This window comes from Tasmannia lanceolata, unplaced genomic scaffold, assembly GCF_043159265.1.
Source record: "Tasmannia lanceolata isolate RefF3 unplaced genomic scaffold, GAP_Taslan_0.1 ptg000012l, whole genome shotgun sequence".
In the NCBI taxonomy this organism is placed as follows: Eukaryota; Viridiplantae; Streptophyta; class Magnoliopsida; order Canellales; family Winteraceae; genus Tasmannia; species Tasmannia lanceolata.
Window position 1 is genome coordinate 10,631,124 of NW_027518689.1, and position 22,750 is coordinate 10,653,873.

The window sequence follows — 22,750 nt, forward strand, 5'->3', positions numbered from 1 at the left end:
GAGATTGTGGGCCTACCAGGTCAAGTGTAAAAGGCTGGTCACCACTCATGCTATGCTTGGGTATAAAATCTTGGGCCTCACCTGTATCAAAACAAAACATGAGGTAAAAAGAAAGGTTTTCTAATAAAAAATTTCTTGGAAAGAAAAAGCGATAGGCAAGGAAAAGAAATATGCTTAGTATATATTATACATAGATAGATGTATCTATACTAAACACTGATGGTTGGGAATGCATCTCTTTTGATCTTTGGTTCTGTTCTATTTTAACGTTAAATCACTAAATTTACTTGTCTGCTTTCATTCTCATTGCTAGGTATTCCATTTGAAAATGTCAATTACTACTTTCTGTATTATGATTTTTCAAACCTCTTTTTCCTATCCTGATGAGGTTTTCATGTTTTAGATTCAAGCACAGGACATTCATGTCGGTAACATAGTATGGCTTCGTGAAAATGATGAAGTGCCATGCGATCTTGTTTTAATTGGTACTTCTGAACCACAAGGCATATGCTTTATTGAGGTATTTATAGGTTTTGCACCTTTTATTTTATTGTTTTATATTGCTTACTGCCTGCTGTTATTCTTTGAAAGGTATAGCCATGAGCCATGTGAAATGTGAACTTTACTCAGCAAAGTCATCAATTCTTTATATATGCTATTATATTAAGCTATTAAGAGAGATTATATGGTGTCTCCACTTTTATTTTTGTGGAAACACGTGTGTGGAAAAGTACGATGGGCCTACCAATTTGGATGATCGAAACCATTCATTTTTGGCCTCCCATGCCCCAAATATCTTCTCCATAGGATGATCCCAACCATTCTATTTGTAGAGGCTTTTATACCGTTCGTTTTTTGAACTTTCATAGCCGTCCATTTTGCACCACATCTATCAGAGGGTCAAAATCATCTATGGAGAAGATTTTTGTGACACAGATGTCAAATTTATTTTTTAACCTTCTGGAGGTCTCATCAACTCATATTTGGATTTGTACTCTCTGAGCATTCGCTTCATGCTCTGATGCAGTCATTAAACGATTACATTAAAGAAACTTTGGCTTAGAGCCCTTCAATGGTTATGGTCTGGGTGACTTCCCACCTGTAGTATAGGACTATTGGCAGCTGAAAAATCCCTAGTGTTTCACTATTCGAAGTAAGAATGTTATGACACTTTGTGGTTTTGCTCCAAGTGGAAAGCCAAGATATTTTCTGTCCCTAGATGTGGCAAATGAAAACAGAAAAGGATGAATGACTTTTTCTGTATAATAAAAATCTGACTATAGTAATAATTGTTTGGCGCACTGCCTTTTGCGATAACATTCAATGCATTTGATTAAACTTATGAACATTCTATTATTTTTTCTACTAATATTTTTCAAACGTTACTATTCATGTTGTGCTTCAACTGTTCTAGATCAAACAGTGACATTCTAATTGTAACGACTGCAAATTTCTTACCTAATTTTTTTTTCTATTAAGTTGGTAATGGCACTCCTTAAAGTGATTCATCTATTTTGGATAAATACACCCTAGTTGGTTATTTAGTGGGCCCTATATACTTTATTTAATTAAAATAGTTCAACTAATTAGGGGTATATGAGTAATATACTAGTAGAGAGAAGATAGCAAATGATAATCATCGTTTGGAGAAAAAAATTGCCGCAAGCACACTCCAACTTTGGAGCGTGCGTACGTATTTAGTGGGCCCCACTTTACTTGCCAAATTCTATTTACTTAAATTAGAGATAATATGAGGCAATGAATTACACCTTAATAGGATTCTTTCTTTTGGAAAATTAGGAAGTCATTGTGAATTAGAAATATATTATACTAAGGAAACAGATTTTGAGTGAAATTGGGAATCGAGGATATGGAGTGTATAAAGACCCAATACGTGGGTTTTATAAAAACCCATCCAACCTGCTATTCTCGTCTCCCTCACAAACCGAAGAGAGAGAGAGTGCGATATAGTGAGAGAGTTGAGCAAGGAAGAGAGTTGGGTGAGAGAGAGAGAGTGGCGAACAAGGGTTTGGCATCCACCGAGCAAGAAGGAAAGAAAAGAGGAAGGAGAAGAGCTCATTGTTCCATCCTTGCAGGTAGGTTGCTTGCAACTTGATCTTTTAGTTTTTTAGCAAAAACCCTAATTTCCCCTTTTGATTTGATGAGAAAAGTGACAATAACATGCATGCCCCAAATTTAAAACCCTGTATAAAGCCCAATTTAAAACCATGTTCAAGACAAAAACCTCAAACTTACTCATATCTTTTCTAAATTTTATCCCAACAACAGCCATACAATAATATAAAACCCACCTTAATAACTTTTCAAATAAACCCTGTTTACATCTATTTCTTTGAATTCAACCAAAAACCCTTATTCTAACCCTAGAGAAATGCCCAGATTACAAACCCAAGTAAACCTCCATGACCTGCAACTTATTCAGATGACCTTGCTACTAACTTAGTTTCCTCTACTAGATTTCATAGGTGATGATATGGTAGAGGAGGAGCCTAGCAGCGCCTTCGCAGAAGAACAAATTTAGGCGACACTTGGGATGGGAGAGTGTTCGTAGTGGTTTTGAGGGATGACAATATAGTCAAGTCCTCTAGTCGATTATTTCTACTTTAGTAATTTAGATGTTTCAGTTGTTTTTAGTAGTTATGGATCTTCTCTTATTTGTTATTTAGCTCCGTTCAATTCAAGTGTAATGGACAACTGATATTTGGAATAAGAATGCATCTCCGTGAGTTTCTTTAGTCAGTATATTGTTTAAAAAAAAATTTATGTGATTTTTGGCTTTTCTTATTCTTTTCTTTGTATCGACCTTGGTTATGGAAACCTGGCCGTTACAGTTGTGGTATCAAAGCCGCCAGGTTGAGTCAGTGAGGAACCTGATGTGCGCGAGTTTTGGGTACGTCCTAGGAAGGGGTAGATGATCATAACCTAATTAAGAGTCATACACCTCCCATGTACACTTGAAATATCCGTAAAGGAAAAACACACACACAATAAAATAGACCAACCCACTCATAAAACTTTGTATGTTTAAAATAAAAGAATAATTCTTTAGACTTTTGTAATGTATCTAACTGCATGTTTGCTTCTGTCGCAGATGCAACAGTATCATCAGAGAGAAAATCGGGCTAATGCCCAGGATGGAGAGGGTGAGGACCCATTGCACATGATTGCGGAACTTCTTAGAGGGCAAGCACAGACTCAGGCTGCAAATAAAGCTGCACTAGCTTTGACTTAAGCTGCAAACCAAGAAGCCAATCAGACTGCACTTCAGAACATTGCAACGGCTCTAGCAGCTCGTCAGGAGCTGAGGGCTACAACAGACCCTTCCCAGTTGCATAGACAGTTCAAAGATTATCATCCGCCGGAGTTTACTGGGGTAGGAGACCCTATGGCAGCAGATCACTGGATTGTAGAGGTGGAGCGCATATTCGATGTTATGGAATGTAATAATGTGCAGAAGATTCGTTTGGCCACCTTTTTGTTAAAGGATCAGGCCAGTATGTGGTGGAGGACAGTTGAGCAGAACTATCCCGGGGCCAGAAATGAGACAGGGGCACAGTTCAAGACAAGATTTAATAATCAGTATTTTTCAACCCATGTCAAGAGGGATTTGGCGTTGCAGTTCGCATCCTTGAGACAGGGATCCACGGCTGTGGCTCAGTATGGAGCCAAATTTAGAGAGGAGCTCTTACCATTAAAAAAAAAAAAAAAAAAAAAAAAAATTTAGAGAGGAGCTCTACGCGTCTACAGGAGGAAGATAAAGTGGGAAAGTTTATTGATGGCCTTCGCCCACAGAGGAAGATAAAGTGGGAAAGTTTATTGATGGCCTTCGCCCTTCCATTATGGCGAGTTTTGTCATCCTTGAGCCCCAAACATTAGCAGAGGCCTGTGGAAAGGCCGAGGTAGCGGAGCGTAGTGAAAAGATTATTCGGGCAGCTCGGGTACAGTCAGCAGGAAACAGAAACCAGGCGCCGCCTCCTAAGAGGGCGAGCACAGATGACGGTTTCTCTGCAAGAGTTCCTTGTGTTACATGTGGAAAGTTCCATTCTGACAGGTGGTGGAAGACTATGAATGTCTGCCACAATTGTGGGGACTAAAGCCATTAGAGTGCACCAAGCCTTTATCTAGGGCCGTGAGAGCTCCTCCGAGGCAGCAGTAGAACTTTCCGCGAGCGGTAAATCAAGGAAACCGGAATTTCAACAACCAGCAGCGGCAACAATAAACACAGCCCCGACCACAACAGCAAAGACCCCCAGCGGAGCAGCAGGAGGATCAATGGAGAGGAAATCAGAACCGCTTGCCGAATCAACAGAAAAATGCTCCTCAGGCGTCAGTCAACCGAGTGTTTGCACTCAATCAGTACGATGCGCATCAGGCAGAAGGTCAGCTTTTTGTTAATAATACATTTGCACATATTCTTATTGATTCTGGATCCACCCTATCTTTTATATCGCTTGCTTTTGTACGGGAGTTGGATTTGACTCCTGTGCCTTTATTACATGCTTTGAGAGTTGTCACACCAGTAGGAGATATTGTAGTTACTGAATTTGTCTGGAAGGGTTGTGTTATCAAGATAGGTGATAAAGAGCTTTTGGGAGACCTCGTATTACTAGACATGAATGATTTTAAAGTCATACTTAGCATGGATTGATTGGCTTCCTATCGTGCCAATGTAGACTGTTTTCATAACGTGGTGAGATTCTCTATTCCTGGAGAAGAGGAATTTATTTTTGAAGGGGTGAAGTGTCCTAGGAGAATCAAGTTGATAGCAGCAATGAAAGCTTAGAAGTTGTTAAATAAGGGGTGTGAATGCTACTTGGCATATGTGAAGAATGAAGATGACAGTGGAGAGCTTTCTGCAGCAGACATCCCTGTGGTGAGCGAGTTCTTGGGTGTTTTGCCAGAGGACTTGACGGAGTTGCCTCTCCACATAGAGGTCGATTTCACTATTGACCTTGAGCTAGGGACCAGACCGATTTCTAAAGCTCCTTACAGAATGGCCCCGGCAGAGTTGAAGGAATTAAAGGATCAATTTGCTTGAGAAGGGATTTATTAGGTCGAGTTCATCACCATGGGGAGCTCCTGTTTTGTTTGTAAAGAAGAAGACGGTAGTATTCGGTTATGCATTGACTACAGGCAGTTAAATAAAGTGACCATCAAGAATTGTTATCCACTTCCTCGGATTGACGATCTTTTTGATCAGTTGCAAGGAGCTGCCCACTTTTCGAAGATTGATTTAATGTCCGAATATCATCAGTTGCGTGTCAGAGACGAAGATATCTCTAAGATTGCGTTTCAGACTCGTTATGGTCATTATGAATTTGTGGTGATGCCTTTTGGCTAACAAATGCTCCAACCATATTTATGGATGTAATGAACAGAGTGTTCAAGCCTTTTCTGGACCAGTTTGTGGTGGTGTTCATAGATGATATTCTCATTTATTCGAAAAACAGGGAAGAGCATGCCGAGCATTTGAGGCTTGCATTGAACACCTTGAGACAGAATCAGTTGTATGCAAAGTTCGCTAAATGTGAGTTTTGGTTAGAGTGCGTGGCATTCTTGGGTCATGTGGTATCTAAGGAAGGAATCGCAGTTGATCCTGCTAAAGTGGAGGCAGTTACTTTGTGGAAATAGCCAACAAATGTGACAGAGATAAGAAGTTTCTTAGGTTTGGCAGGATATTATAGAAAATTTGTCGAAAGCTTTTCGATTTTAGCTGAACCGTTGACTAAATTGACGAGGAAGAATGCTAAGTATGTTTGGACAGAGGAGTGTGAGAACAGTTTTCAGGAATTGAAGAAGAGGTTACATTTGCACCAATGTTAGTGCTTCCTTCTACGGAAGGGGATTTTGTCGTGTACAGTGATGCTTCCTTTAGAGGATTGGGTTGTGTTCTCATGCAATCTGGAAAAGTCATTGCGTATGGGCCGAGACAGCTAAAGAGGCATGAAGTAAATTACCCCACTCATGACTTAGAGTTGGCGGCGGTAGTGTTTGCTTTAAGGATCTGGCTGCATTATTTGTATGGCGTGAAATTTGAGGTTTTTACGGACCATAAGAGCCTCAAATATCTTTTTGATCAAAAGGAATTGAATATGCGCCAGAGGAGATGGCTCGAATTTATAAAAGATTACGATTTTACTTTGAGTTATCATCCTGGGAAAGCAAATGTGGTGGCGGATGCTCTTAGTAGACAAGAGCATCCTAAATTGGCATGTTTGATGATGAAAGAGTGGAAATTATTAGAGCAGTTCAGAGACCTGGATTTGGGAACTTGTGAGAATGGTGACAGTTCTTTCATTGCCAGTCTACGAGTTCAATCAGATTTTATGGAAGGGATTAAGACGGCTCAGGCAGATGATGCAGAGATAATGAAAGTGAAGGCAGAAGTGGATTCCAAACCCGATTTCTCGATTGGGACAGATGGCTGTTTGTTTTTCAAAGATAGAATTTGTGTACCAGATAAAGAGGAGCTCAAAAAAAGTATCTTAGATAAGGCTCATAAGTCTCGCTACACTATCCATCCAGGTAGCACCAAGATGTATCAAGACCTGAAAAGAAATTTTAGGTGGAGTGGAATGAAGAGAGATGTGGCCGATTACGTGTCTAAATGCTAAACTTGTCAGAGAATAAAGATAGAGCATCAGAAACCTGGGGGTACTCTTGACCCCTTAGAGATTCCTTAGTGGAAGTGGGACAGTTTGTCGATGGATTTTATTATGGGTTTACCCAGAAAAAGGAGTGAATTTTATAGCATTTGGGTGATTGTAGACCGTCTCACCAAGTCTGCTCACTTTATTGTTATGAAAAAGACTTGGACTTTGAAGAAGCTGTCAGAAGTTTATGTTGCACAGATTATCAGGTTGCACCTTAGTTATAAATTCCGTTCCGGTCGCCGTTCCGTTTTAGCTACCGGAATGGAACGTTCCGGTGTTTCGGCCGTTTCGTTCGGCATTCCGGTCAAAACTTTCCGTTCAGGTCGAAAAAAATAGTTAAAAATATGAAAAAATCCAAAAAATTAGAAATTGTTAGAAAAATATAGGAAACACTTAAATGAACTAAAAGACATCTTTATTACTTAAAAATCAAAGTTTAATATAACTAAGACATAAAAAAGTAGAACATAGAAGAACAAAAGCCAAATACATAGTGCCAGCTACATCTCATATCATCTCTAAATCAAAATCAAAATGGTGGTGAATCTGTTGAGGATCATCATACTCAACCGACTGGTAGCCCTAATCATCGGCGTCACCACCACCTCTTGGAGGAGTGTCCTCAAGGTTTGCGTCCTCGTCCTCGTCGTCGGCCGCATCAACTCTAGAAGGCGCTTCAATATTTTCCCATTCAATGTCGTCTGGTGTCAGAATGGCATCTTCATCTTCCGCAACCCAATCCATCATAACATCTAAGTGATCTACACTCAATGAGTCGCTTGTGGTAGAAGATCTTCTGTTTAAGTCCCTGAAAAGAATGTTCAACATAAATTAGTAAGTAATACTTAAAATTTAAAGGCACGTAAATATGAGAAAATTAATTCCAATTCAATTAAGCAGCATACCTTTCTCGAAACTTGAGGTTGTAATGGACAAATACCAAGTCATTCAACCTCTGGTGCTCCAACCTGTTTTTTTTTGCCGAGTGGATGTGCTCGAAAGTGCTCCAGTTCCTTTCACATCCAGTAGCACTACAGGTTTGGCTGAGAATTCTGACGGCGAAACTCTGTAAGTCCGGGACTTCATTTTCAAACTGGTTCCACCATGCAACTGTAAAGTAAACAATAATAGTTAAGCATTTACTTGTGAAAATTTTAAATAAAATATACTTAATTAAATGAACAAACCAATATACTTGGTCCCAATCTGCCTCGGTTGCGGATTGCCATCTTCATTGCAAACATGCTTGTGGACTCCCGATAGTTCTCAATCTGACTGGTGATGTTGTCCTGCGTAACTTCATCAGGTACTAGTCGATTAATACATTCACTAAAATCTCGGGTGACTTCATGATGTTTGGAGAAAGTAGGACTGAAAAAGAGAGCAGGGTTAAGAAAGTTTCCCGCTGCATGGAGGAGACTGGGAAGCTGTTTGTCCCATCTTTGGTCAATAATCCTCCAGACGGGAGCATAATCTGACTTCATGTTCTTTAGCCCAACCTTGCACGGAGTGCCTATGTCGATTGTTTCAGACAGAGATACTAGGTTCACTTCTGGATTTTGGAAGAGTCTGCATGAGGCGTTGGGTTCAAAGTTAAATTATAGTACCGCTTATCATCCTCAGACGGATGGTCAAACGGAAAGGGTAAATCAGATTTTGGAGGAATTGTTGAGAGCTTGCGTTCTGGATTTTGGTGGAGATTGGGAGCAACACTTTCCCCTTTGTGAGTTCGCTTACAATAATAGTTACCAACAGAGTATTCAGATGGCTCCATTTGAAGCTTTGTATGTTCGCGCTTGTAGATCTCCTTTGTGTTGGACGGAGATTGGTGAAAAACAATTGATTGGGCCAACTTTAGTTCAAGAATCACCAGAGAAGATAGGTTTGATCAAGGAGCGATTAAAGACAGCTCAAAGTAGACAGAAAAGTTACGCTAATCAGCGGTGAAGAGAGCTTGAATTTGCAGAAGGAGATATGGTGTTTGTAAAGATTTCTCCGTTCAAGGCGGTGATGCGGCTTGGCAGAAAGGGGAAGTTGAGTCCTTGTTATATTGGACCTTACAGGATTATTAAACGAATTGGAGTTGCCTCCGCATTTAGAGAGGATGCATAATGTTTTTCATGTGTCCATGCTTCGCGTATATCATCCCGATCCTTCACATGTTTTAAAAGAGGACGAGGTGGAGCTCCAGGAGGATTGGTCTTTTTCGGAAGGTCCAGTTCGTATTCTTGAGCGAGAGGAAAGAGTCTTGAGGAATGAGACAATCCCGTTGGTCAAAGTACTTTAGCGTCATCATGGCGTTGAAGAGGCTACTTGGGAACGGGAATCGGTGATCCAAAGGAATTTTCCGGAGCTATTTGGAGGTATGTTTTCCTTTTAGATTTTGATAGCTATGATTATGCTCGTGCCATGCTTGGAACTACCCTCTTTTCTAATAAGCGGAAATGGAATTTCGGGACAAAATTCTCTTTCAGGGGGGTAGAATGTAACGACTGCGAATTTCTTCCCTAATTTTTTTTTCTATTAAGTTGGTAATGGCACCCCTCTTAAAGTGATTGATCTATTTTGGATAAATACACCCTAGTTGATTATTTAGTGGGCCCTATATACTTTATTTAATTAAAATAGTTCAACTAACTAGGGGTATATGAGTAATATACCAGTAGAGAGAAGATGGAAAATGAAAATCATCATTTGGAGAAAAAAAATTGCCGCACGCACACTTCAACTTTGGAGCGTGCGCACGTATTTAGTGGGCCCCACTTTACTTGCCAAATTCTATTTACTTAAATTAGAGATAATATGAGGCAATGAATTACACCTTAATAGGATTCTTTCTTTTGGAAAATTAGGAAGTCATTGTGAATTAGAAACATATTATACTAAGGAAACAGATTTTGAATCGAGGATATGGAGTGTATAAAGACCCAATACGTGGGTTTTATAAAAACCCATCCAACTTGCTATTCTCGTCTCCCTCACAAACCGAAGCAGAGAGAGTGCGATATAGTGAGAGAGTTGAGCAAGGAAGAGAGTTGGGCGAGAGAGAGAGAGAGAGTGGCGAACAAGGGTTTGGCATCCACCGAGCAAAGAAGGAAAGAAAACAGGAAGGAGAAGAACTCATTGTTCCATCCTTGTTGCAGGTAGGTTGCTTGCAACTTGATCTTTTAGTTTTTTTAGCAAAACCCCTAATTTCCCCTTTTGATTTGATGAGAAAAGTGACAATAGTATGCATGCCCCAAGTTTAAACCCTATATGAAGCCCAATTTAAAACCATGTTCAAGACAAAAACCTCAAACTTACACAGATCTTTTCTAAATTTTATTTCAACAGCAACCATACAATAATATAAAACCCACGTTAAATAACTTTTCAAATAAACCCTGTTTACATCTATTTCTTGGAATTCAACCAAAAACCCTTATTCTAACCCTAGAGAAATGCCCAGATTACAAACCCATGTAAACCTCCATGACATGCAACTTATTCAGATGACCTTGCTACTAACTTAGTTTCCTCTACCAGATTTCATAGGTGATGATATGGTAGAGGAGGAGCCTGGTAGCGCCTTTGCAGAAGAACAAATTTAGGCGACACTTGGGATGGGAGGGCATTCATAGTGGTTTTGAGGAATGACAATATAGTCAAGTCCTCTAGTCGATTATTTCTACTTTAGTAGTTTAGATGTTTCAGTTGTTTTTCGTAGTTATGGATCTTCTCTTATTTGTTATTTAGCTCCGTTCAATTCAAGTGTAATGGACAACTGATATTTGGAATAAGAATGCATCTCCTTGAGTTTCTTTAGTCAGTATATTGTTTAAAAAAAATTGATGTGATTTTCGGCTTTTCTTATTCTTTAGCTGGTATCGACCTTGGTTAGGGAATCCGGGCTGTTACACTAATATTCTATGCTTTATTACGCTTCTCATTCCTTTGAGTATTTCTTTAAGCACAAATGCCAATTGTATGTCCGGGCTGATTTTGTCAAGAGTTTTTTTGAACTTAGTCTTTGGAGACATACCGGAGAATGTGGGGTGATATTTATCTCCTTGACCTATATGGTGCCTCTGAAAGTAATTTACCTATTTACATTTGCAGACTGCAGCCCTAGACGGTGAAACTGATCTGAAGACAAGGTTTATACCCTCAGCTTGCATGGGGATAGCTTCTGAATTGTTGCACAAAATCAAGGCAACGTTTTCTTTTGGATTTACATGGCTGGAATATTTTTTATTTTCTATATTTGTTTGCTATTTGAGTAGAATTGCCTTCTTATTTTTATTTTCAATTTCATGGGCAGGGTGTCATTGAGTGCCCCAACCCTGATAAGGACATTCGAAGATTTGATGCAAATTTGAGGTTGTTTCCTCCCTTTATTGATAATGATTTGTGCCCCTTAACAATCAACAATACATTGCTGCAATCATGCTACTTGCGAAATACAGAATGGGCCTGCGGAGTGGCTCTGTATACAGGCATGTTTTGTTATCTAATATCTTGGAGTAATGGTCACCGATCTTTGCCTCAATCCATATTATCTTTTTTTTTTTTAATTTCAATGCATTGGATTGATAGTCATCATGCGAATGCATGAGTTGGAATGAATTTACTTCACTTGTTGAAATCCTATTTGGATATTATAGTGTGGGCTAATGTATGGTATTGCCATGTGCATGATGTAATTGTCTTAAAGTAATTGTTCTATATTAAGAAAGACAATGTTTTTTGTATGCATATGTTAGTGGTATGGTGTTTCTGCATTACTTTGTGTGTTCTTGTAACAAAGGGTAGTTTGGGAGCTTTAATTTATCACTTATGAGTGGGCTTAATTTTAATTATGTGAAAGTCTCATTTATTATAGAAATTTCTTAGTGTTGCGGGATAGGACTAACAACTTGTCCTCATCCCTTCTCCCATCTCACAAACTTCTCTCATTCTTTTCTCCATTTTTAAATATTAAATGGTATTAGAGCTAAATCCTAGAGCAACCAAGGGTTTTCCCTCTTGTTTGAATCTTGGAGGTTAATTTTTTACATAGTTGAGGAATGCGAATCTTGTAATTTCTCTCCTAGGAAAAAAAACGAGGTTTTAAACACTGTTTAAGGCCATCTTTGAGGTGACTTTTCTTGTATTTTGATGTGGATTGAATCTATATTAGGCTTTTCTTTTGGGATGCATTTTCATCAGCAATCTGTAGAACTTTGTTTTCATTCTTAAAAGGTTTTTTTTTTTTAGAGAGGAAACCCTAGTTTCTTTTGGTTTGGATTTTGGAACAATATTTCAGTCATATTTTGGTGGCGGATATGCGGACTGGTTTGTGTTGACATGTGAACTGGTTAATGTTAATGGTGAGGATTGGCTTATATGTTGGCATTTGGATTTTTGTGAGCTGTTCTCTTGTTGATAGTTGGAGTTGGTAGTTGAATGCTTTATTCCTCCTTGTCCCATTATAAGAGTTATTTTCTCTTGTTACTATAGCTGTGGTCAAGGAGGACTGGTTTTCGCTCTTACTCAAACAGAGAGCCCTAGTACCACAATTACCCTGCGAATGTTAAATTTCGAGAATTATCTTTCTTGCTTTCGTTGTTGTTGTTTTGTTGGCAAAAAATCGAAATTGAGCTATATCTTGATTGTAGGATCAGAGAAACTAAAATTTATTGATCTAAAAGATGCTTCGTGGTATTTTGATTGCCTCATTGTGATGGGATGCCTTTTTAATTCCCCGTTGTGATATATTACTAGTGATTTCCTGCTCTCTAAAACTGCTATGGAAGTGTGAAGTGTAATGCATTAACTTTATCCACGGAGCCATATATTAGTAGTGAGTTCTTGCTCTCTAAAACTGCTATGGAAGGTGTGAAGTGTAATGCATGAACTTTATGGACAACCAAAAACGTACTCTCGGGTATATCAATTGGATCACGAACTAGCTCAGTGTAGACATGGTGATAAAAAAATTTAATGCCAAGGCTTTAAAACCCTTCAAAATATTTGGATGGAATTGAGTTTTTTTTTTTTTTCATATTATGTCTCTGTGTCAACTAGGTGCTGATGAAATTTGAAAAAAAAAACTTAATATGAAAAGGATATTTGAGTTCTTAGCTGGAGTAAGGCTTGGCTTTGGATCCCTAAACGTTGACCTTCTCGGTAAAGATGTTATCCGCTCTCTTCCTTATGTTCTTCCTCTATTGAAACAAGAGGCAAACAAGAGGAAAGTCTCCGTTGTTCTAGTTATAAAATTTTGGATGAAACGTTACGGTTTCGGGGAAACCGGAATGAAATGAAACGAAAATTTCGTTCCGTTCCCGATTTCCGTCCATTCCGTAAAATCTGGAATTTTGTCTGAAATGGTGGATTAGAAGTGAAAACTAGCCGTTACGGTGGATTCGAACGAAATCCCGGTCCATTTCGGTCCATTCCGGAAATTTCGTCCGAAATCGGGCGAACACCAGAAGAAGAGGATGAGGATGAGGAGTAAGAAGATATTGACACTAGACCAATGACTCGCCGGAAGGGAAAGGGAGTTGTTGTAGAACCAAGTGGTACAAAGAGGTAGAAGAAGGGAATCAAAGGGGGGATCAGGAATTTTTTTGGACCACGAACAACCCCCGGAGCCCAGCCAAGCATTAAAAGTGATTTGGCAACCAATGAAACCATAGATAGGGCAAAAATGGCGGTTGGCATGCTTTGCTATGATGCCAACCTCCCTTTCAATGTTGCCAATTCACCTTTTTGGCTACCTATGTTCGATGTTATGAATGCCGTGGGTTTGGGTTATAAGGCACCTGCTTATCATGATTTAAGGGGGACCATTTTAAAGAATACAGTGGATGAAGTAAACAACTATTTGGAGGAGATTAAGATGGCATGGAGATCCATTGGCTATAGCATTATGGGCGATGGATAGACAGACACCAAACAACGTTCCCTAATCAATTTTTTGGTGTACTGCCTTGAAGGAGTGATATTCCTAAAATCCGTTGATGCATCTTGCATAGTGAAGAATGCCGATGAATTATTCAATATCTTTGATTGAATTTAATTTGGAATATTTAGTGCAGTTTGTAACTGACAGTGAGCCAAGTTATAAAGCTGCTGGTAAAAGATTAGAAGCAAAATATGTACCATAATCGATTGCTTAGATTTAATCTTGGAGCACCTGAGCAAACCGAGTGTATTTCCTCACATAACAAGTATAATTGAGAGGGCTTGAACGATTACAAAGTTTATCTACAACCACTTAGGCCTCTTGAATTTTATGAGAAAGAAGTTAACAGGTGGGAGGGAATTGTGTCGTCCTGCTTGGAACATATTTGCTACAAATTTCATAAGCATACAAAGTCTGGTGTTGAATCGGAAAGCACTTCGACAAATGTTCGTGTCTGACAAGTATAGTGCTAGTAGGTTTGCTCAACACTCATTGAGTGAAGAGGTAGTTAGTACCGTGTTGGACAAATCTTTTTCGGACAATTGCAAGTACATTTTAAACGTCAACGAGCCTTTAATGAGTGCTATGTTTGGTAGATCGGCAGGACAGACCGACGATGTGTTACCTATATGAGGCCATGGATAGGGCCAAAGAGAACATCAATGAGAGGTTAAAGAAAAAATCAGATTATATGCCCATATGGAGGGTTATTGACCAAAGATTGGATAGATAACTCCACAGTCCCCTCCATGCAGCAGGATACTTTCTTAACCATGCTCTCTTTTTTACTCCGACCTTCTCTAAGCATAATGAAGTCACCAAAGGCTTGTTGGAATGCGTCACTCGATTAGTACCTGATGAAGCTACACAGAACCTCATCAACAATCAACTTGAGACTTATCGAGAGGCTACCGGTATGTTTAGAATGACGCTTGCAATCCGCAACCGATCGAAGTTGGGACCAAGTATATTTGATTTGTTGGTTTAATTAAGTTTATTACATTTTAACTTTCAGTTTCGTAGCAAATAAATGCTTGACTATTGGTTACTTTACAGTTACATGGTGGAATCAGTTCTGAGGTGATGTGGAGGAGTTACAGAGCTTCGCCATAAGAATCCTCAGTGTAGTGCGACTGGATGTGAAAGGAACTGGAGCACCTTCGAATACATCTACTCCGCAAAGAGAAACAAGTTGGAGCACTAGAGATTGAATGACTTGATATTTGTCCATTACAACCTCAAGTTTTGGCAAAGGTATACAACCTAATTTAATGTTTTCAACTCTCACATCATAACTTTAAACTTTAAGTTAAGTTTAATCTTAAACATTAAACTTAATGTTTTGAGGGACTTGATGAAGAAATCTTCTACCACTGGTGACCCTTTGAGCACAGATCATCTAGATGTTATGATGGATTGGGTTGCGGAAGAAGAAGATAGTTTCATGCTGGAAGAAGATGTTAGTTTTATGCTGTGGAATGTTTCTCTTCTCACAGTGTTATGGGTCATCTGGAAAGAAATGAATTCAAGGGTGTTTGAAGGTATAGCTAAATCTCCGTACTTTCTATTTATTAAAGCTATTTGCTTTGGTTATATCGTGGGTGAAGACCCTTCCTCTGTTCAGATTCACTCCAGCTTTCAATTTATGGGAGGAGTGGCAAGAAGTGTGCACTAGTATGGAGAAGAGGGATAAAATTGTTTAGGCTTGGGAAGCTCTTCCAAATGGTTTGTTTAAGCTTAACATCGTTGGTTCCAGCATGGGCAATCCTGGCCCCGCTGGAATTGGGGGTGTCTTGAGGGTTTCTAGCAGTGAAACTATATGGGCTTTTTCGGGTTCGGTTGGGACGGCTGATGCTATTTAAGCGGAAGTTAGGGCTGCTCATCAGGGTTTAAAAAGCTTAAGTAGAGATCTCTTGGACAAGACGATTGTGGAAGGTGACTCCTTGAACTTCGTTCGGTGGTTGAAAGGCATTTCTGTACCTCCTTGGTGTTTTGCTCACCTTTTTGATGAGATCCAAGACAATATTGGTGACTCTTCTATCATTTTCAAGCATATTAGGAGATCGGCTGACGATGTGGCTGATCGCGTTGCTCGGCAAGGAGTAGGGCGGGAGAGTTTTATTTTGTTTGATATCCTTCCTCCATAAATTTTTTCATTCTGTTACTTTCCTTCTTGGTTTTGTTTGTTTCTTTTGTAATTTGGAGTTTTGACCATCTCGATCTTCTCCTTTTCTTTAATGAAATTTTCACCATTAAAAAAAAAAGATATTGGTTGGGAAAATCTTGAAGCACTTATTATGGTTGGGCCAACGACGACGATGACGACATACCTTTTGAAGAGGATGTTCCTCTTACTGGTGGCGGCGGCGACGACGAAGACATTAAGTATGATCATCCGGGTTATGAATGAGAGTTGCTCTTGAGAGCTACTATCTATTTATGAGAGATAGTATCATGTATTTCCTTTTTAAAATTTTTCTATGCATCACTTGCATTTGTGCAAGACAATTTGGTCTTTAAGTAACAAAGTTGCCTTTTTTTTTTTTACATATTTTGGTTTATTTACTTATTTTTTTTATCCTTTTCTATCAATTTCTGAATTTTTGGGATTTTTATCATTTTTTTTTTACATTTTTTTTCTTGGACCAAAAAGTTTTGAACGTAATTTACCAAAAGACCGATTTTTTTGAAATTTCGTTTCGGTGGCCAAAACGAAATGGCCACTGAAACGAAATTGACAACTAAGAATTGTCTACCGATCTCTTGGGGGATCTGTTGTATCTCACCTTCAGTATGTAGAAAATACCATTATTCTTTCCTTTGCTTCATAGTATCACCTTGCCTTTATTAATATACTAATTTTGTTTATTGAAGATGCTGTAGGACTGGTTAGGAAAGTCAGTTTCAAGTCTGTTGAATCTAATTACAATAGTGGAGATAAGGGGTTGTTGAATACTGTATTAGGCATAGTTTCATTACGTGTAGTATTAGGGGTATTGTAGTCTTTGTACATTGGTGCCCTATTTGGGGTCTATATTCATGAGGAGCTCCCTAGTGGAGACTCTCCATCCTTCTCTCTTCTTCTTCCTCTCCTGTAACCGTAATCTCATTTCTAACATGGTGTAACAGCAAAGATCCTTGGGAAAGGAAGAAGGAAAGAAGGAGAGCCATCTCCCTCTCATCTCACGCCATTCTCTCTCTCGTTCTTGCCAACCATGTTTCTTTTTTGGGGCTTTCTGAAAACCCTATTACGGCAAGTACATGCAGAATCTTTCTCGTAATCTCTCCTAGCCTCACTTGCTATTGCCTCTCCAAAAATCCCTAAACTATCTCCCCCTTATTTTTCTCTTATGCTCTGTTTGGATGCTGGTAGATGTTGGGAGGATTTGGAGAAGAAGTCAAAGGGAGATTAAAAGCAAATCAAAAGGAAATCAGTCAACGGGGAGATTGAGATCAAATCTGCCAGACGTTGTTTGGTTGGTTAGGAGATGTGAAGGAGGTTTTTTGCCGTATTTTTTAAGATTTTTTTGGGGAAATGTTATCAGCACTACTGTTTTTTGATGAGGGCACTCACTTTATTAAAAGTACGGTATGGCCCGCACCATAGGATGATCCAAACCGTCCATTAGATGGGCCATAGCCTAAATAGGTTATGCCCCAAAATTATTTCCGTAGGTTGATTCTTACCCTCTAATCTATAGAGGGTTAGGATCAACCCTCTAACATTCAGATTGGAGGGTTAGGATCAGCATGTGGAAATGATTTTTGGGGCATAACCTATTTAGGCTATGGCCCATCTAATGGACGGTTTGGATCATCCTATGGTGTGGGCCATACCATACTTTTAATAAAGTGAGAGTGCCCTCATCAAAAAACAGTAGTGCTGATAACATTTCCTTTTTTTTTTGTATAGGAATTTTCTACTCACCTTCTCTGAGGCCACCTCGGCTTGTGGCTCATCCTTTGTGCAAAGATTGGCACATGGGGCAAAGGTTGCTAGCAAAAACATAAAATAGCAAAAATAGTAATCATTACGAAAAAAATAGTAAAATAGCAGAAGTACTAAGTTTTAAATGAAAAATTACGGAAAAATGGTTAAAAAGTTGGAAAATTACGAAAAAATACCAACAGGATGTAATAACATATGACAATTACCGAAAAAACTACAATGAAAATTAAAAAGTTATGACAATTACGGGAAAAAAGAATTTGCCTGAAAATTTCTCCCATTTTTTCTTCGATTCGGAGAAATTTGTCCGGCGAATTTTGAGGGTTCCACGTCACCGTCAAGCGCCCGACATCCCCGGCGGTCAAACTCCCCAATTTTGCTAAATTCCCTACCAAACACCCTTCAACGAATTAGTAGAATTACATTCCCTGCTATTTTTCTCAAAAAAAGGGAACCAAACAGACCATTACACCCTACGGCAAACCCTCTACCCGTAACCCTATTTTTGCCGAATATACAAATCCTATTTTCTATCCAAATCCCTAAAATCTCTCACTTAACACACGCATTCAGATCTCCCTGTTGCTAAACAGCATATTGCGCTGTTGCACAACTCTAAAAAAATAAAAATAAAAATAAAATCCCAGCTTATATCCTCTTGTTGCCAACACTATTCATCTTTTCAACTTGCCGTAAGCCTCTTACACCCTTTTTGGGTTGCTGTAAATTCCAAAAAAAAATAAATTTCAATCCTTTTTCCCTCTTCTAAACCTATTTCTTGAGTTCTTCTCCACTCACAAATCTCCATTCCAACCCCAAATCTTTCCTTTCTTTCTCTTTTGAATTCATTTGGAAATAAATCTTCTTCCCAAATCCCTCTTTGGCCTCCTAAATCTCCACTCCAACCCTTAATTTTCTCTTTTTTATATTTTTTTGGCTTATTTGGCTCTTCACTCAAAACCCCAAATCTCTCATTGCTCCTTACTTTCTCACTACCATCCCATTTAGGGAAGCCAAATGGCTCCCAATACACTCGAACTCCCTCCAAATTTCTTTATTTTCTCTTCCTTTGGGTTATTCCTCAAGGCGGGCACCAAGTGTTCGATGAAATGTCCGAGAGAGGTGTGGTGCCTTGATTGTCTTGTTTCCTCATTGCAAGTTGAAGGTATTTGACCTTCAACTTGAGGGGGAGTATTCTCATGTTGTTCTCATGTAGTTCTTTGTGTCTTTTCTTGGTGGAGTGTTGTTATGTTGTTGTCTTTTTGAGGGAGTGTTTCTATGTTGTTATGTTGTCTTTTCTTGAGGGAGTGTTATCGTCTTTCTTGTTTTCATGTCTCTTCGTGTTGTCTGGATTTATGCCTTATCTCTTCGTTGTCTTGATATTGTCCTCCGTGTCTTGTTATCTTCGGGCTCATGTAGTTTTGCCCAGGGGGAGTGTTGGTGTGCTCCCTAATTAGTCTTTGTCTTGTCAGCTTTATGCCTTATCCCCTCTTCTTCGGGCGATGGCTTCCATATCCATCGTTGGTCGGCTCTTTTATAAGCGACGGTATTTTCTCGTCGACCTCTCTTTTCCGAGCGATGGTGTCCCCATTGTTGGTAGGCTCCTTTTCAGGCGACGATGTTCATGCCGTCGACCTTGTCTCTAGACAATGGTTTTCCCATCGTTGGTATGTTATCTTTTCCCTCCTTTTCCGAGCGATGGCTTCCATATCCATCGTTGGTCGGCTCTCTTACAGGTGACAGTCTTTTCCCTCGACCTCTCTTTTCCGGACGATGGCTTCCCCACGGTTGGTCTTCTCTTTTTAGGCGACGATATTCATGCCGTTGACCTAGTCTCCAGACGATGGTGTCTTCATCGTTGGTCGGTTTATCTTTTCTCTCTTCTTGTCTTTAGGCGACCATGTTCATGTCGTCGACCTTGTCACTAGACGATGATTTCCTCATTGTTGGTTGTTTATCTTCTCTATCTCTTCTTCTCTCCAGGTGACTGTTTCCCCGTCGACCTTGTCTCCGATGGTTTCCTCATCGGTGGTTATCTTCTATTTGCGTGGTGCTACTTAGCTTGTGTTCCTGCTTGTGGTGCTTCGCCGTTGCTCATGTGCGCACCTTTGGTGTGCTTTTTTTGCTCGAAGGGTCATTGATATTCCCCTGCCGAGGTGCATAGTTCGATCATTCGAGGTCTCTGACTTATTTGTCGGGTTCTCATTCAGGGGGAGACTCGGTTCTGACTGCTCTCGCCGTAGTGCTACTTCAGGAGAGCTGTTCTTTTTTGGTGGCCGCTGATCTCGATGACCGTTCTCTCATGGTGGCCATTATCTTTTGTTATGCTTTCTTATGTGTTCACCACACCAGCTTGAGGAGTGTTATACCAAGCTGGATGTGTGTACGAGCTTATTGTACTTTCTTGATGGGCTTTTTTGTTGTACTTTTTAGTTGCTGTTGTAGTCTCCCTTATAGCATGCTGGAGTTCCATAGCGTATACACTCCAGCTTGAGGGGAGTGTTGAATAATGTATTAGGCGTAGTTTAGTCATTACGTATAGTAGTTGGGGTATTGTAGTCTTTGTACATTGCTGCCCTATTTGGGGTCTATATACACTTCATATTCATGAGGAGCTCCCTAGGGGAGACTCTCCATCCTTCACTCCTCTTCTTCTTTCTCTCCTGTAACCCTAATCTCATTTCTAACAGGGGTAAAGGCTAATATTTAGGGGTGTAGCTAATGTTTAGGTGGAAGGAATTCTAGAAGTTGGCTAGGTAGCATGGAGTAGGTGACTGTTGATTTAGCAGAAAACACAGGTTATGTGCAGGGATTTAAGAACTGGAAACAGCAGAGATTAAAACAAGGGGAATGGAAAGAATAAACATAGAATCACTGTAGGTTTCATAGGAGTCATAGCTAGGGTAGAGTATCACCCTCCCCCACAAAGGTTGTAGCAGCTGAAAATATCTCTCCAATTCTATATCTCATAGGGCCATAGGCCTTAATATTCATAAGCAAACCAAACCCTAGGAAAAATTGGTTCTAGGCTCTTAGAGCTCTAATCCTACTCCTATTTCAAAACATAAAAACCAATCTCAAGCTACCACATAGACAAGTCTAAGGTCCACAAACTTTTCTAAGACTTGGACTTGGACTCCTTTGTTGGCCAACCATGTAAAAACAAAACCCTTTGTATCAATAAGATTCTGACCCATGAAAATTTGGGCTCTCCCAAATGTTTTTTTTTTTTTTTAATGGGTAAGCTGGGGTTTAACGGAGATCCCCACCGATTTATTTGAATAGGAAAAGATGATTCAATAAGATCACAAACCAACCCTAACTCGGAACAAGCGAGAGGGGAACCAAGGCTCTTCAAATATGAGCATCAAGCACTAAGCCTAAGAGAACAAAATTATCAATACTTCCGAATTACAGTCATCTAATTTTGAAGGGGTGTGATGGGCTCTGTGAGTGTTTCAGCCAGATTTTCTTGGGGACTTCCCGCCAATCTCCAAGATCTGGGGTCTTCTCTTCGCTGTTATCATCATGATCGACTTGAATCAGGTGGACTTGAGTGAGATCTTCCGCCCAGGATACATTCTTTTTTGGAGTTCTGGGGTGATCGTCCTCCTTTTCTGTGAAAGAAGCAAATGAGGGAGTCTCTTCAGGGTCGGAGTAGTCCTCTGATCCAGTATCTTCTTCACTCTCTTCGTCTTCCGTCTTTCCATCTGAATCTTGGATTCCCAATCCAGTCCCGGCAATCAAGGAGACTAGAGTGCCCAAATCTTCCTTTAAGACAATGTCTTTTCTGCTGCTAGAGTCAATTTGGAGAGGCTTTACCAACTGTTCCAAAAGCTCCTCATCAGAATTATGATCAGGGAGGCTATTTGAGGTATCTAAAGCGTGAAAAGGATTATAAAGGATGAGAGCATTTTGAACTGGAGTGCATTCTTTAGAGGTAGAAGGTCTACCAACTGCTTCCGGGGAAGGTGGAGAATTCTGGGTGGTCGGAGGAGGCAAATGTTCTCTGATAACCTGTTTAGGTTTCCAAACTTTTGTAGGTTGACCTGTAGAGGTTTGCATTTGGGATATCTTTGGACATCTTGCAGAGTCATGACTGAAATCTTTACAATTCTTACAGGCCGAAGGTTTCCAATCATACTCAATGACTTGGGTATGGTTTCCTGTAGGAGTCTCAATCTGAATAACATCAGGAAGGGCTCTCCCAAATGTTGTAACCATATGATGAGTTAAATGACTTGAGGCTTCGTTTGGTTGCACAAAAGCTCGGCATCCGTCGGAATTTGGCTTGGATTTGGCATGCCATTCCATGTTTGTTTGCCAAAATAGCATTGGACTCCCTTGGATGTCTCCTATGTAATAATCACTTGTCTGATGATGTGGATTCATTGACCCCTGTTAAAGCAAATCCTTCAAAAAGCAAATAATTTTGGTTGAATTTTCTAGGGAATGATGCGCTCTCTATTTCTCTCTCGTCCCTCTCTATTTCTTCTCTTCCTATATTGATAATGACACCCCTACTTATTCTCCCACTCTGAGGATATGCGGTGCAACCAAACAACCTAGGTAATTCTAGACAAATCAAAAATGCCTGTCTCCCTTTTGACTCTTATTCCACTACTGTCCGAGCCACCCCCTCCCAACCAAACATAGCCTAAGTGAATTAAGTATATGTGGTCCCCCTTGGATCACTTAAAGGACTTAATAATAAAGTACAAACCGCCCTTACAACTAAGGCGAAAGACATACCCCCATTAGCTAGGGAATCGCTCATGTGGGCCCTCCATCATTCTCATGCCAAATCAGGATAAGGGCTTTGAAGTTGGGTCCTTGTCTCCTGTGGTACACGCTCAGGGACTATTTTAGATTCTTATATGAAGAGACAACATGTCTAAAGATCAATAAAATCCATTGTTTTTTGGATTCATATTTATGATGCTCGGGCAAACTCTATTGTCAAAATTCTTGTTTTTGAGGCATCTCATTTCTGTATTAAATAACTTGGGCTCCCTTTAAAGGAAGGCGCCTTGAGTCTACACGACTTGGTCCCCGTGATTGAGTGGATTAAGTCAAATTGGAAACTATAATGGCAACTAGCACATACCTTTATTTTCTAGGAGGATTACCCTTTTAAAGTCATCTGTTCCTACCATCTCGACATATTACCTTTCTACTTTTAAAGTCAACTTTTTCTAA

General features: G+C 39.7%; 1 protein-coding gene across 2 annotated transcripts in view; it reads left to right on the forward strand.

The window, feature by feature from the left end:
- Positions 1-22,750, forward strand: part of LOC143887615 (phospholipid-transporting ATPase 2-like) — a 158,117-nt gene that overhangs the window by 18,956 nt on the left and 116,411 nt on the right. The window contains exons 1-4 of one of the 2 annotated variants that reach the window (XM_077391718.1): positions 404-520; positions 3,113-4,400; positions 10,773-10,865; positions 10,975-11,149. In XM_077391718.1, the coding sequence (XP_077247833.1) occupies positions 4,335-4,400; positions 10,773-10,865; positions 10,975-11,149 (334 nt within the window). In that variant the 5' untranslated portion in view covers positions 404-520; positions 3,113-4,334. Of the gene's footprint in view, positions 1-403; positions 521-3,112; positions 4,401-10,772; positions 10,866-10,974; positions 11,150-22,750 lie in introns of those variants that run through there. The other variant, XM_077391717.1, reaches the window with a different exon arrangement.